The 15,460-nt window shown below is 47.2% G+C and overlaps 1 protein-coding gene across 5 annotated transcripts in view; it reads right to left on the reverse strand.

Moving 5' to 3' along the window:
- Positions 1 to 15,460, reverse strand: part of HUS1 (HUS1 checkpoint clamp component) — a 58,041-nt gene that overhangs the window by 3,430 nt on the left and 39,151 nt on the right. For all 5 annotated transcript variants that reach the window (XM_029589833.1, XM_029589832.1, XM_029589831.1 and 2 more), the window contains one exon: positions 3,705 to 3,836. In XM_029589833.1, coding sequence (XP_029445693.1) covers positions 3,705 to 3,836 — 132 coding nt within the window. The remainder of the gene's footprint in view (positions 1 to 3,704; positions 3,837 to 15,460) is intronic.

Raw genomic sequence — 15,460 nt, forward strand, 5'->3', positions numbered from 1 at the left:
CTTGACCAGCCAATCGTCCAAGTACAGGAAAACATGCACTTCTAGTCTGCGAAGGTGCGCCCCCCCCCACCAAGAAGACACAAGGGGCCAACACTAGCCCGAATGGCAACACTCTGTACTGGAAGTGCTGTTTTCCCACCACAAATCTGAGATACTTCCTGTGACCTGGAAAGATTTCGATATGAGTGTATGCATCCTTTAAATCGAGGGAGCATAGCCAGTCCCCTTTTTGCAGGAGAGGAATCAGGGTGCCCAGGGAATCCATCTTGAACTTTTCTTTTTTGAGAAACTTGTTCAAGGCCCTTAGGTCTAGGATGGGACGAAGTCCCCTGTTCGCTTTGAAATCAGGAAGTACCGGGAGTAGAATCCCTGCCCTCTTTGCCTTGGTGGGACAGGCTTGACTGCTCTGACTGTTAAGAGGGCGGATAGCTCCTGAAATAGAACCTCCTGATGTGCTAGTGGCCCCCAAAACAGGCATGGGGCCAATTTGGCAGGACACCCAATAGGTTTAATTGGTACCCTTGATGGACAATGGACAGAACCCACTGACCCAAGGTTATACTGGGCCACTGATCTGTAAAGAACATAGCCTGCCCTTGACCAAGGGGTCCAATGACTCGGGTTCAGGTGGCTGGCTTATGCTCCCTACGATCCTGTCAAAACCCCATCCCAGGATTTGGTTTCAGAGCCAGCTTGGGCTTGGGTGCTCTCTGTTGCTGGGACGGCCACGTGAGCTCACCCTCTACAAAGAGGGATGAGGGGCCAGAGAATAGTATTTCCTCTGGTGGTAGAAAGACTTCCTCTGACCCTGCCTCTCACATCTCCTGGCTGAGAAGGGTGGGTCTGAATTGCTGGCGGAAAGCTGCTGGAGGATCTCATGGATCAACGCATCCTTCACCTTATCTTCGAAGAGATTCTCTCCTGGGCATGGGGTCAACGAGTCTTTCCTGTATCTCCAGTCGGAGATCCGAGGTCCACAGCCATGCCATTCTGTGGGCGCCGATTCCCGCTACAGAGGCTCTCGCTGCCGTCTCAAAAACATTGTAGCTTGAATGAACTTCATGTTTTCCACACTCTAGGCCCTGATGCATCAGCGATAAGAAGGGGTCTGGCTGCTGCTGAGGCAGTCGCTCAGCTGCCTCTTGCACCTACTTCCAGAGATTGCATGAGTATTGGCTCATGTAGAGCTGGTAAGAGGCAATGCAGGCAATGAGCATGGCCCCTTGAAACACTTTCCTCCCAAGAGCATCCATTGCTTTATGATCCTTGCCCAGGAGCGCCGAGGCATGGGTCCGAAAGTGCTTGGCCTTCTTGGTGTGACAGCTGACGCTTCCAGAATTCGGTAGCCTGTTGAACGAAGTAAACCCCATCTGCCTTCCTGTTGACGGGAGATACTGTGAGGGGGTGCTCCCAGATCCTCAGCAGCAACTCAAAGATCTCATGCACCAGGACTGCATCCTCCTCAGTCATTAACTGAAAAGAGATGGCTTCCGCCATCGTGTACAAAACCTGCAAAGTTTAAGTCCTCCGGAGACCACCTTCGCTCATCTGGAGGAGACAGTTCTGAAGGGAGACCCTCCGAGTCCTTGGAGGAGAATTCCGCAATGTCGTCCCCCTAGGGGTTCATATGGTCACTGTAGTCCAAATGGGATGGGGCCCTGGGTGCTCAGCCTTCGTCCAGAGGCTTGGGCATCAGTGGCACCAGTACCAGCAAAGCTGTATGGGGGCTGCAGGCCTCAGAATCCCTGCCAGCCTCGATGGAGCTTCCTCGGAGGAGGAACCAGCAAGCAGCTCCGTTTCGGTCGCGGGAAGCATTGGTGCCCTGCTGGGCATCGATGGCCTCACAGGAACCGGCGCCACTGTGTCGGTAACACACCAATAAGCACTCTGAGCTGTTCCAGCAGAGGTTCCAGCAGGGCCCTGCAATGCTCTCTGCACCACCACCTGGACCGTGCACTTCAGTTCTTCCTTGAAGGTTACCGATGCCAAAATTGCCTGGAGGCAGGAGGGGTGGCCAAATCTTCCTCGGATCCCTGAGGTGGATCGACCACTGAAACGGGACCCCTGCATTGATGGAAGATGGGCACTCCTTGCCGCAGGGTCGCTTCAGGGGCATCACGGCTTGAGGTGGCACCTTCCCGAGCCCGGCACCGTGCATAGAAGGTGACCGGTACCGATGATTACTTGGGTTCCCTTGGTGCTTGGCCCAGCCTTTCCCCAGTGCTGAGGTCAATGATGACGAACCTAACGTCCTCGACTTGGAAGAGGCTGGTCCCCGGTGCCCCTATTCGCTGACAGTTCAGTGTCCATCGATACGGCCTCCAGGTCAATCGGTGCAAATGCTGCTGATGTCGAATTCGATGGCTCAGACTTCCTTGACCCAAAGAGTTTCTCCATCTTGTCGGGCCGAGCATAACGTCCCTGGAGGGTCATCTGGGCACACATGCGGCAACCCTGGACATTGTGCGATGCCTCCAGGCAGAGGACATACCTCGTGGGGATCCGAGATGGACATGGTCATCTGACACTGGGGGCACCGACGGAAACTGGATAAGGCCATGATTAACGAAAAGGAGGGGAAAATCGAGAGACTGTGATGGCAGGCAGTTGACACCAGTGGGCACCGAGACACCGCTGCCACAGGGGAGGGGGAAGGGAAGCAAAATTAAACTTACCAAACCATTGAAAAACCTGACTGGGGAAACTAGAGGGAAACGAGAGGGACCCACGTTTGATGGAATCACAGGAAAACCCAAAAAGGACTGTGAAAAAGTTTCCAAAGGCAATTTCTAAGGAAAAGCCATGAGCTCACTCTACTGCGAGTCAAATGTTTTGCAGGAAAAAATACTGAAGAGGGATCCCACATGGATGCGTGGACACCTCCACCATCTGCTGGAGACAGAGAAATACTGCCGGACTGTAGGTGACACAATCCTATATGAGGCGGAGTTTTGTTTTGAAAACTTCTCTGTCTCCATCTGCTAGAGGAGGGGGGCAAAACCCAGGAGTCAGGACTGATCCAGGTACGTACAGAGAATAGGGCATGCTGGGCATACTCAGTATACTCAGTCAAAGTTCTAGAAACTTTAACATAAGTTTTCCATATCTGGCTCCATCCGATAATGCTATCCATGTGTGAGGACTACCATCCTGCTTGTCCTAGGGGGTTCTGTTTTACTTACTGTATCTTCTATGTGAAAATTTTCCATCCCAGAACATGCAGCATAAACTTGTTTTTAAAAGATCTAAAGAGATGTGGAACCTGCTTCCAGATTAAGCATTAGGCACGGTTATTACTGCTTGCAGCATTTAATTTCAACTAGTGTTCCACCCCCAAAAAACATGCCAAATGTGAAGCATATCAGAATGCACCTGTGAAGTAGAAGGAGACTCAGGGTCTAATAAAAGATGCTTTTCTAATACGTGAAAGTTATTGTTTTCTTTCATGTTAGTTCCTGCATCTGTCAGAGTCTAATCAGACAGCAGGCTACTGCCGAATCCAGTGTAACTTGGCCCACAGCTACAAAGGAAAGCGTCGCTGTGAGAGAGTCCTCAGCCAAGGCTCAGTGACCGGGGAGACCGAGGCACGTGATACACCATCTGCTGCAGGGTGTTTACAGACACTTTCACTAGGGAGATCTACAACTTTAAAGACAAAGCACAACAAGTCACTACCAAGAAGAGCCACAACTGCAGATGCTTACTGCATATTGCTTTTGTAGGATTGACTTGCTGCCCTGCAAGGAACTGTAAAAGTTTTCTGATGTCCACCCGTGCTTCTGCCATGGCTTCAGGGTCTCTGTCCTGGAAGGAACCTTGGGAGGCATCATCGGAAACTGAAATGACAAAGAGAGAGAGAGAAGGCCTTTGGCACAGATCCTTCCACTGCAGGTTACAGATTCCTCAAGACATCGCAGAAACAGTGAATATGATGGCAGGTAAAGAGCGTTAGACCCATCCTAGTCAGCCCTGTTTCATTCCTGGTACAATGTCACAGTCTCTACTTGATCTCAGGCTTTCCCCTTACTTCTTCCCAACCAGGGATCCTTCTGCACTTATCCCAAGCCCTTTTTGAATTCTGTTACTGTTTTTGCCTCTGCCACTCTCAATGGGATGGTATTCCTTGCATCCACCCACCCTTTCTGTGAAGGAATATTTCCTCAGTCTAACCAGTTTAGAGCCTGCATGGCACCTTGAATTACTCAGGTTCACAACAGTGGGTATATGTTCGAACAGAAGGAACATCTTCTTCCCAACATCTCCTTAGGAATGAAATTAACAGCGGAACAAAAACAAATTTTGTTCTGCCAATTTTGTTTTCATTGCCAATTGACCTATTAGTTTTACTAATACTGCTACATTTGGTACAAATTCCTCTGATTAAATTTTCTCTCTTTCTGTCTGGCAATAGCTTTTTGTTTCAGGGGAGGCTTCCACCGTCCCTCGTCCATCAGCTCCCAGCTCTGATCTGTACTATGCAGGAGAGGGATGGTTCAGAAGTGGCAAGACAAAAGCACAGAAACAGAAAGTGTTAAATGCAGGGTAATTTTAACATAAGGTTCTGCTGACAGCAGCAGAAAAGGTTCGTAGATTGTAACCTAACTTTCCTGACCCTCCCACGAGTGATACCATTAAGAGTCAGAAATTCACATTTCTGCCTTAGTGCGCACACTTACCTACAGAGGCCCATTTCACCATCACAGGAGCTTAACATAATGGTAGTAACAGAAAATAAATCTGTCAATTATGAAATGTTTTCACAATAATCTTTGGCTTCTTCTAGCAACCATCTCAATAACCAGAGCCCCAAGACAAAATCATTTTTGAACATGCCTACAACCATTCCCAAGACCTTGAATGTTCACCCTATGGGTGCTGCAACTTTTACCTGTAGAGATAAAGGAGAAATTACTACTTAGCTGATAATTTCTTTTCCTCTAAGGAAGGCAGGCCAATCCACACAAGTGAATTATGCACTTCCACCAGCAGATAGAGTTGGAGTAAAGCCGACATGATGGACACATAGCCCTGCCCTGAATCAGCCCTCCAGTATTCTCTGCAAAAGCCAAACTGATTAGACTTGAACATGACTATTAACAGCCAACCACTCATGCTTCCAACCAATCTGGAACACTGAGCACAGTCAAAAGAATTAACATTCACTATTTATTTATCTATATTTTTATATTCCGCTTTTCGGCACTTAGGGGCTGGTTATGACACTTTCCAGTCCTTTAATGGAACACCACTCTATGTCGTCCTCATATAAAGATGAACTAAAAGTCAAGTTGGTCGCCAAGGGTGGGTTGTGGATTGGCCTGCCTTAATTACAGGAAAGGAAATTATCAGGTAAGTAGTAGTTTCTCCTTCCTGTGCATTCAGGCAGGCCAAGCCACATGAGTGGGATGTACCAAAGCTATTCCTGAACAGGGTGGAAGGCTGCCCGTGGTCTCAACAACACCACATGTGCGAAGGTAGAGTCCTCCTGAGCACAAACATCCAAGCGGTAACCCTTGGAGAAGTGTGTAAACAGGACCATGTCTCTGCTTGGCAATCCTCGACAGGAGACAACAACCGAAGTTCTGCCCACGATACCGCCAGAGCCCCAGGGGAATGTGTCCTATTCTATGTAGGCAATGGAACATCAGCATCCACATAGACAGTTGAGATAACTTTTTACCCAATGGGCTTATGTTCCTCTCGTCGCTGACTGACCTTGTTTATCTCCACCATAGAGCATAATCGGTTGCTCAGACTGTTTGAAAGAGTTTGTAATCTTCCAGTACCGCATCCAATGTTGCTTGACATCCAAGGCACGCAACAGACAATATTCATGCCCATCTTTGCCCCGTCCCACATGGTAGGGACATAGACTAATTCAAATAGAAACATATAGAAATGACGGCAGAAGACGACCAAACGGCCCATCCAGTCTGCCCAGCAAGCTACGCAGTTTATCCATTTTTTTTTTAATCTTCCCCCCCCCCCTTTTTTTTTCTCCCCCTCCCCCGTCACTATTGGCTTCCAGCACCCTCCGGCCCCAATTCCCTTCCACCCCTCCACCAATGCAGAGAGCAGTGCCGTATCCGCATCCCAATGAACATCCAGCTCAATCAGGGGTAGCAACTGCCGCAATAAACGGCCACACCCCTGCCCCATACTCTTACCCACCTCTGTTTTGTTTGTTTGTTTTTTGTTTTTTTGTTTTTTGTTTTTTTGGAGATGGCAGCCCTCCAACCTTCCGCTCCGTGAAGGTGGAACACAAACCACTGGCATCCCGCTCCGTGAATGCCTCTGTGGCTACTGCCGCTCCGTGCAGTATTTTGCTGCCTGAAGGTGGAACAACTACTGGCCACTGGCATCCCGCTCCGTGAATGCCTCTGTGGCTACTGCCGCTCCATGCAGTGTTTTACCACCTCCTCTATATTTATGCCCACTAGACTTGATGGATCCACAGTGTTTATCCCACGCCCCTTTGAAGTCTTTCACAGTTTTAGACTTCACCACTTCCTCCGGAAGGGCATTCCAGGCATCCACCACCCTTTCCGTGAAGAAATACTTCCTGACATTGGTTCTTAGTCTTCCTCCCCGGAGCCTCAGCTCGTGACCTCTGGTTCTGCTGATTTTTTTCCGTCTGAAAAGGTTTGTCGTTGTCTTTGGATCATTAAAGTTTTTCAAGTATCTGAAAGTCTGAATCATATCACCCCTGCTCCTCCTTTCTTCCAGGGTGTACATATTTAGATTCTTCAATCTCTCCTCGTACGTCATCCGATGAAGATCCTCCACCTTCTTGGTCGCCCTTCTCTGTACCGCTTCCATCTTGTCTTTGTCTCTTTGTAGATACGGTCTCCAGAACTGAACACAGTACTCCAGGTGAGGCCTCACCAAGGACCTGTACAAGGGAATAATCACTTCCCTTTTCTTACTTGATATTCCTCTCTCTATGCAGCCCAGCATTCTTCTGGCTTTTGCTATCGCTTTGTCACATTGTTTCGCAGACTTCATATCATTAGACACTATCACCCCAAGGTCCCTCTCCTGCTCCGTGCACATCAGCCTTTCCCCCCCCATCGAATACAGTTCATTCGGATTTCCACTCCCCATATGCATGACTTTGCACTTCTTGGCATTGAATCTCAGCTGCCATATCTTCGACCACGCTTCCAGTTTCCTTAAATCCCGTCTCATTCTCTCCACTCCTTCCGGCGTGTCCACTCTGTTGCAGATCTTAGTGTCATCCGCAAAAAGACAAACCTTACCTTCTATCCCATCCGCAATGTCGCTCACAAAGATATTGAACAGGACCGGTCCCAAAACCGATCCTTGTGGTACACCACTTAAAACCGCTCTCTCTTCAGAGAAAGTTCCGTTTACCATCACACATTGTCTTCTGTCCGTCAACCAATTTGCAATCCAGGTCACCACCTCGGCCCTCACTCCTAAGCTTCTCGTTTTATTCACCAGTCTCCTGTGCGGAACCGTATCAAAAGCTTTGCTGAAATCCAAGTAGATGACATCGAGCGCTCTTCCTTGATCCAATTCCTTGGTTACCCAGTCAAAAAAGTCAATCAGATTTGTCTGACAGGATCTTCCCCTGGTGAATCCATGTTGCCTCTGGTCCATTAATTCTCCTGACTGAAGATAGTTCACTATTCTCTCTTTCAGCAGTGACTCCATTACTTTTCCCACCACCGAAGTGAGGGTAACCGGTCTGTAGTTGCCAGCCTCCTCCCTGTTCCCACTCTTGTGAAGCGGGACCACCACCGCTCTTCTCCAATCTCTTGGTACCACTCCTGTTTCTAGGGATCTATTGAACAGGTCACACAGCGGACCCGCCAGAACATCTCTGAGCTCCCTCAGTATCCTTGGATGAATCCCATCAGGCCCCACAGCTTTGTCCACTTTCAGATTCTTTAGCTCTTCCCATACATTTTCTACTGTAAAAGGATTTTCATCTATTCCACTTCCCTCCAGTTTCTTGTTGTGTAGAGATGGTCCTTCTCCAGGGTCTTCTTTAGTGAACACAGAGCTGATGTATTCGTTTAATATTTCTGCCATTTCTTCATCTCTCTCTCCACACATTGATCATTACCACCTTTCAATTTCACTATACCACTTTGGACCTTTCTCTTTTCGCTGATGTATCTGAAAATGAAACTACAAAACCACTTCCGGCAAAAAGAAAAGGTACCGACCAAATCTGTACCGCCCCCGGAGCCATTCACAGAAACAGCTCACTGCAAGAAGGAGCCTGAAGCTCTAAAACAGTTTGTGCTAAACCAAAGGCCAAGAAAACTCAAGACCAGCCTAAGAGGGATGGTATAGAATCCAAAAGGATAAAGATCCTGCAGGAGACTAAATGCACAGTCAAATCTTTATGGGTAGAAATCCCTTGTGTATTGAGGATGAGTATATACTATTGCCAACCTGGTCAAAATGTGAGGTGGACCGTGAAATGCTAAGAAAAATTAGGGAAGCTAACCAAATTGGTAGTGCAGTAATAATGGGAGATTTCAATTACCCCAATATTTGCTGGGTAAGTGAAACATCAGTACATGCTAGAGAGATAAAGTTCCTGGATGGAATAAATGACAGTTTTATGGAGCAATTGGTTCAGGAACCGAAGAGAGGGGGAGCAATTTTAGATCTAATTCTCAGTAGAGCACAGGATTTGGTGAGAGAGGTAATGGTGGTGGGGCCGCTTGGCAATAGTGATCATAATATGATCGAATTTGATTTAATGACTGGAAGGGGAACAGTAAGTAAATCCATGGCTCTAGCACTAAACTTTCAAAAGGGAAACTTTGATAAAATGAGAAAAATAGTTAAAAAAAACAAAAACAACTGAAAAGGTACAGCAACAAAGTTTAAGTGTGCAACAGGTCTGGACATTATAAAAAAAAAACCAAAAAAAACAAACACATCTTAGAGGCGCAGTCCAGATGCATTGCAAGCATTAAGAAAGATGGAAGTAAGGTCAAATGATTGCGAACATGACTAAAAAGTGAGGTAAGAGAGGCTATTTTAGCCAGAAGATTTCATTTAAAAATTTACTCCTGGGGGAATTCTGTGCAAAAAAAAATTAAAATTATGCGCATAAAAAATATAAATTCTGTGCACAAAAACTTAAAATTCTGCAAACTTTATATTGGTCAAAATAACACAATTTACATGAGGGTCCTTAAGTAATTACATTTTAAATTAATACAGGAAAAAGTTATTACTTAAAGATGCAGATTTTTTTAATATTTTGAGCAGAATTTCCCCTAGAAATTCACTGAAAAAGTGTCCCTTCCACTCTCTCTCCCTACTCCCCTGGCCACTTTGCCCTCTCAGATCCCAACTCCTCCACCTTCCAGTATCTCTCCCCTCCATCTCTAGGCTCAACTCCTTCCACTCTATCTCTAAACCCAGAGTTTGACACCGTTCTCAGTACTGCCCCTCACACAGGCTCCCTCTGTCCCTCCCTCTCTCACACACATGCTCCCTTTCTCTAGTGCACATACACACACCCTCATACAGGCTCCCTCACTCTTAAACACACACATTCCCTCAAACCAGGGTCCCTCTCTCTTGCATGCACACTTACAAGCTCCCTTTCTCTCACGCATACCTCACACAGGGTACCTATGTCTCTCTCTCATGCACTCCTTCATGCAGGCTCCCTCACACACATACACAATCCTTTCGCACAGGCTAGCACCCTCGCATACACACAATCCCTTTTTCATACACACCAGCTCCCAATTTCTCACACATATACACACTACTTCACAATCTCCTCATATAGGCTACTTCTCTGGCACCCACACTCAAACAGCACCCTGCTCTCTCTCACACCCCCTACTCACCCTCCCTGGTCTCTCTCACACTACCCTGGCTCTCTCTCACCCCCTCCCGCTCATCCCCCAGCTCTTTGTCTCTCACACCCTCATCTCTCATCCTCCCCTCCCTCTCTTCCCCCTCCCCTCCTCATACACACACACCTCTCTACATACATTCATGCTCACCGGGGCCTTCATCTTTGCTGCGAGTGGAGTGCATCCTGAGTCACGCAGGGACCTTCATGTTCACCGAAAATGGCACATGCGCTCTGTTTGCAGCATGCCCGGGTCTCCTCTGCCATTTTCTGTGCAGAATTTGGTAATTCTGCACAGGGGTGAATTCTGCACAAATTCTGCACTCCACAGTAGCACAGAATTCCCCCAATTGGAAGAAGGATCCATCACAAGAAAATAGTATAAATCATAAGCATTGGCAAGTTAAAGATAAGACATTGATAAGACAGGCTAAGAGAAAATTTGAAAAGAAGTTGGTCACAGAGGCAAAAGTTCATGATAAAAACTTTTTAAAATATATCCGAAGCAGAAAGCCTGTGAGGGATTTGGTTGGACCGTTAAATGATCGAGGAGTTAAAGAGACACTTAGGAAAGATAAGGCCGTCACGAAAAGAATAAATGAATTCTTTGCTTCGGTGTTTACTGAAGAGGATGTTGGGGAGATACCTGTTCCGGAAACGGAAGAAGTGGTAGGCCAGACTGACAAACTGAAGAGCAGTAAATCACCTGGACCGGATGGAATACACCCCAGGGTTCTGAAAGAACTACAAAATGAAATTTCAGATCTATTTCAATTAATTTGTAACCTATCATTAAAATCATCCGTTGTATTTATTTTATTTATTTATTTAGGCATTTTTATATACCGAACATATTGGGGCGGATTTTCAGACTCCGCGAATAGGCCTACTTTTGTTTGCGCTCCAGGCGCAAACAAAAGTACGCTGGATTTTAGTAGATACGCACGGAGCCGCGCGTATCTGCTAAAAACCTGGATCGGCGCGCGCAAGGCTATCGATTTTGTATAGCCGGCGCGCGCCAAGCCGCGCAGCCTACCCCCATTCCCTCCAAGGCCGCTCCGAAATCGGAGCGGCCTTGGAGGGAATCCTCTAACGCCCATCCCCTCACCTTCCCCTCCCTTCCTCTACCTAACCCACCCGCCCGGCCCTGTCTACACCCCCCCCTTACCTTTCTCTGGGGATTTACGCCTCCCGGAGGGAGAAGTAAATCCCCGCGCGCGAGCGGGCCTCCTGCACGCCAGGCCGCGACCTGGGGGTGGGTACGGAGGGCGGGGCCACGCCCCCGGACCGCCCCGGGCCGTAGCCACGCCCCCGTACCCGCCCCCAAAACGCTGCCGACCCGCCCCCGAAATGCAGCGACGACCGGGCCCACCCCCGACACGCCCCTGACACGCCCCCCTCGGAGAACCCCGGGACTTACGCGAGTCCCGGGGCTCTGCGCGCGCCGGTAGGCCTATGTAAAATAGGCTCACCGGCGCGCAGGGCCCTGCTCGCCTAAATCCGCCCGGTTTTGGACGGATTTACGCGAGCAGGGCTCTTAAAATCCGCCCCATTGTGTGCACTTCACGTCGGTTTACATCAAAATTTGGGGACAAGCCATTAATACTTTGTCCCAAAAGACATTAAAATTAGATATCTAATAAATCCTATATAATTCTTAAGAACTCATAATAATACTCAATACTATAAATTACAAAATACCTGAAGACTGGAAAGTGGCCAATGTAACACCATTATTTAAAAAGGGCTCCAGGGTGATCCAGGAAACTATAGACTGGTGAGCCTGACTTCTGTGCCAGGAAAAACCATTATAAAGAATAAAATCACAAAACATTTAGATAAATATGGTATAATGTGACACAGCCAGCATGAATTTACCCAAGGGAAGTCTTGCCTCACAAATCTATTTTTATTTTTTTTTGAAGGGGTGAATAAACATGTAGACAAAGGTAAACCAGTAGATGTGGTATATTTGGATTTTCAGAAGGCGTTCAACAAAGTCCCTCATGAAAAGCTAAGAAAACTAAAACATCATGGGATAGGAGGTGATGTCCTTTTGTGGATTGCAAACTGGTTAAAAGACAGGAAACAGAGAGTAGGATTAAATGGTCTGTTTTCACAATGGAAAAAGGTAAAAAGTGGATTGCCTCGGATTTGTATTTGGACTGGTGCTGTTTAATATATTTTTAAATAATCTGGAAAGGGATATGACAAGTTTGCTGATGACACAAATTTATGTAGGGTAGTTAAATCTGAAGCGGATTGTGATAAATTGCAGGAGGACCTTGTGAAACTGGAAGATTGGGCTTTCAAATCTCATATGAAATTGAATGTGGACAAGTGCAAGGTGATGCATACAGGGAAAAATAACCCTTGCTGTGGTTACAATTTGTTAGGATCTATCTTAGGAGTTACAACCCAGGAAAGAGATCTAGGACTCATAGTGAATAATACATTGAAATTGTCAGCTCAGTGTGCTGTGGTGGTCAAAAAAGCAAACAATGTTAGGAATTATTAGGAAGGGAATAGTAAATAAAACGGTGGATGTCATAATGCCTTTATCACACCTTGAATACTGTGGGCAATTCTGGTCACTACATCTCAAAAAAAGATATAATTGCACTGGAGAAAGTACAGATAAGGGCAATCAAAATGATAAGGGACATGGAACAGCTCCCCTATGAGGAAAGGCTAAAGTTAGGGCTGTTCAGATTGGCGAAGAAATGACTGAAGGGGGATATGATAGAGGTCTATAAAATCATGAAAGGACTTGAACAGGTTAATGTAAATCTGTTATTTACTCTCTCAGATAATAGAAGGACTAGGGGGCACTCCATGAAGTTAGCAAGTACCTCGTTTAAAACAAAGGGGATGGAACATCTCCCCTATGAGGAAAGGCTGGAGAGGTTAGGGCTGTTCAGCTTGGAGAAGAGACAGCTGAGGGGGGATATGATAGAGGTCTTTAAGATCATGAGAGGTCTTGAACGAGTAGATGTGAATTGGTTATTTACACTTTTGAATAATAGAAGGACAAAGGGGCATTCCATGAAGTTAGCAAGTAGCACATTTAAGACTAATCAGAGAAAATTCTTTTTCACTCAACGTACAATAAAGCTCTGGAATTTGTTGCCAGAGGATGTGGTTAGTACAGTTAGTGTAGCTGGGTTCAAAAAAGGTTTGGATAAATTCTTGGAGGAGAAGTCCATTAACTGCTATAAATCAAGTTTACTTAGGGAATAGCCACTGCTATTAATTGAATCAGTTCTCCAACTTCTGCTGATTTCAAGGGAAAACCTTGCTCGGTGGTTTTTGTACGGTGGCTTAATGTAAGGGTAACCGATTTGCAGTTATCCTTTTTGTTCGCCCCGTCTATTATTCTTTATTATTTTTCAAAATGTCTCTTCTTTTTTTGATTTTTCTAATTTTTACTCATAAAATCCCTTCTCCCCGGCTACTTATCCGACCCACTGTGCATTCTTGTTGTTATATACTTATCAAGGCCGCCGCCCTTGTTACTTCTCATGGGTTCGGATCTGCCCGCCCGACATTGGCCATGTTTCGGCACCATGTGCCTGTTTCAGGGACTGCGGGAGAACAAACCACTGTGTCCAAAAATCGGGTTCACAGTGTCGATGTCACTTTTGTAATGTACCGTGTATAAAGTGGGCAACGCCTTCCGTTCTTGTCTTTATACACGGTACATTACAAAATTGACATCGACACTGTGAACCCGGTTTTGGACACAGTGGTTTGTTCTCCCGCAGTCCCTGAAGCAGGCACATGGTGCCGAAACATGGCCAATGTCAGGCGGGCAGATCCGAACCCATGAGAAGTAACAAGGGCGGCGGCCTTGATAAGTATATAACAACAAGAATGCACAGTGGGTCGGATAAGTAGCCGGGGAGAAGGGATTTTATGAGTAAAAATTAGAAAAATCAAAAAAAGAAAAGAGACATTTTGAAAAATAATAAAGAATAATAGACGGGGCGAACGAAAAGGATAATTGCAAATCGGTTACCCTTACATTAAGCCACCGTACAAAAACCACCGAGCAAGGTTTTCCCTTGAAATCAGCAGAAGTTGGAGAATTGTGTGAGAAGGGAAAGAGGTTAGTTGGTGATTAATTGAATCAGTAGCATGGGATCTTCTTAGTGAACCAAGGGTAGGAACGCCAAAAGGGCCCTGCTGACCGCTCTCGTTTGCAACTGATTGATGAACCAAGCCTGTTCAGACGTCGACCAGAGACCCTGAGCTGACTTGCCCAGAAACACCGCTCCCCAGCCCCGAAGACTGGCGTCCGTAATGACGAAAATCCAATTCGGGACTTTGAGGGGCATCCCCTTCACCAAATTGCTCCTTGTCATCCACCAGGCCAGATTGGCCCTGGCCACCGGCGAGAGAGGCAGAGTCAGGTAATACTGCTCAGACAGGGGACAACAACGCTCTCTGCAGGAGCCGTTTATGCGCAAATGCCCAAGGCACCAGCTCCAACGTGGACGCCATTGATCCCAGAACTTGCATGTAATCCCAGACTTTGGGCAGTGGCAGACGAAGCAAATGATTTATCTGCTCCTGAATCTTGTTCACCCTGTCGGCCGTGAGAAACACTCTGTTCTGCTGAGTGTCGAAACGGGCTCCCAAGTATTCCAGGGATCAAGAAGGCACCAGGTGACTCTTCTGCAAATTGACGATCCAGCCCGATTCCAAGAGGCACCTCACTCGGGTCACGGACCTCAGGCACTCCTCCTGTGACTTCGCTCTGATCAGCCAGTCATCCAGATACGGATGCATCAAAATTCCCTCCTGCCGCAAGGCTGCCGCCATGACCACCATCACTTTTGTGAAAGTCCGAGGGGCGGTGGCCAGACCGAAGGGAAGGGCCTGAAACTGGAAGTGCTGCCCCAGCACCAAAAACCGGAAGAACTTCTGGTGTTCCTGCCGACTGGGGATATGAAGATAAGCTTCGGTGAGATCCAGGGACGCCATAAACTCTCCTTTTCGAACCACCGCAATCATGGTGCGTAATGTCTCCACCCGGAAGCGTGGCACCTTCAAACTCTGGTTGACCTTCTGAAGGTCCAAGATAGGCCGAAAGGTGCCCTCTTTTTTTTGGCACCATGAAATAAATGGAGTACCTGCCCCAACCTTGCTCGGAGACCAGTACCGGAACCACCACCTCCAGGCTTAATAACCGCTGAAGAGTCTCTTGAACTGCTGCCCGCTTGCTTCGGGAAAGACAGCACGACTCCAGAACAACCGACTGAAGAGGACAAGAAAACTCTAAGGCGTAACCGTTTCTGACAACTCCCAGCACCCACTGGTTGGAGGTAATCTTGGTCCACTCCTCGTAAAACCGAGTCAGCCTGTCCCTGATCACTAGAGCTGAGGAGTGGACATGCCTGATCTCATTGGGAGGGCTTGACTCCACCCACACCCTGGGCGGACCCTCCTCTGGATGCTCTCCCAGATGCTCGAAAGGACTGCTGTCTATTGGAAGACTGCCTCGGATCAGAGGACCCTGTTGACCCGCCAGCACGAAAACGCCTCGAGTCTAGATAATGGGAGCAGGTGGAGAAAAGCTTCCAAGAAGGCTTCCTATCC

This window comes from Rhinatrema bivittatum, chromosome 2 (assembly GCF_901001135.1).
Source record: "Rhinatrema bivittatum chromosome 2, aRhiBiv1.1, whole genome shotgun sequence".
NCBI lineage: Eukaryota > Metazoa > Chordata > Amphibia > Gymnophiona > Rhinatrematidae > Rhinatrema > Rhinatrema bivittatum.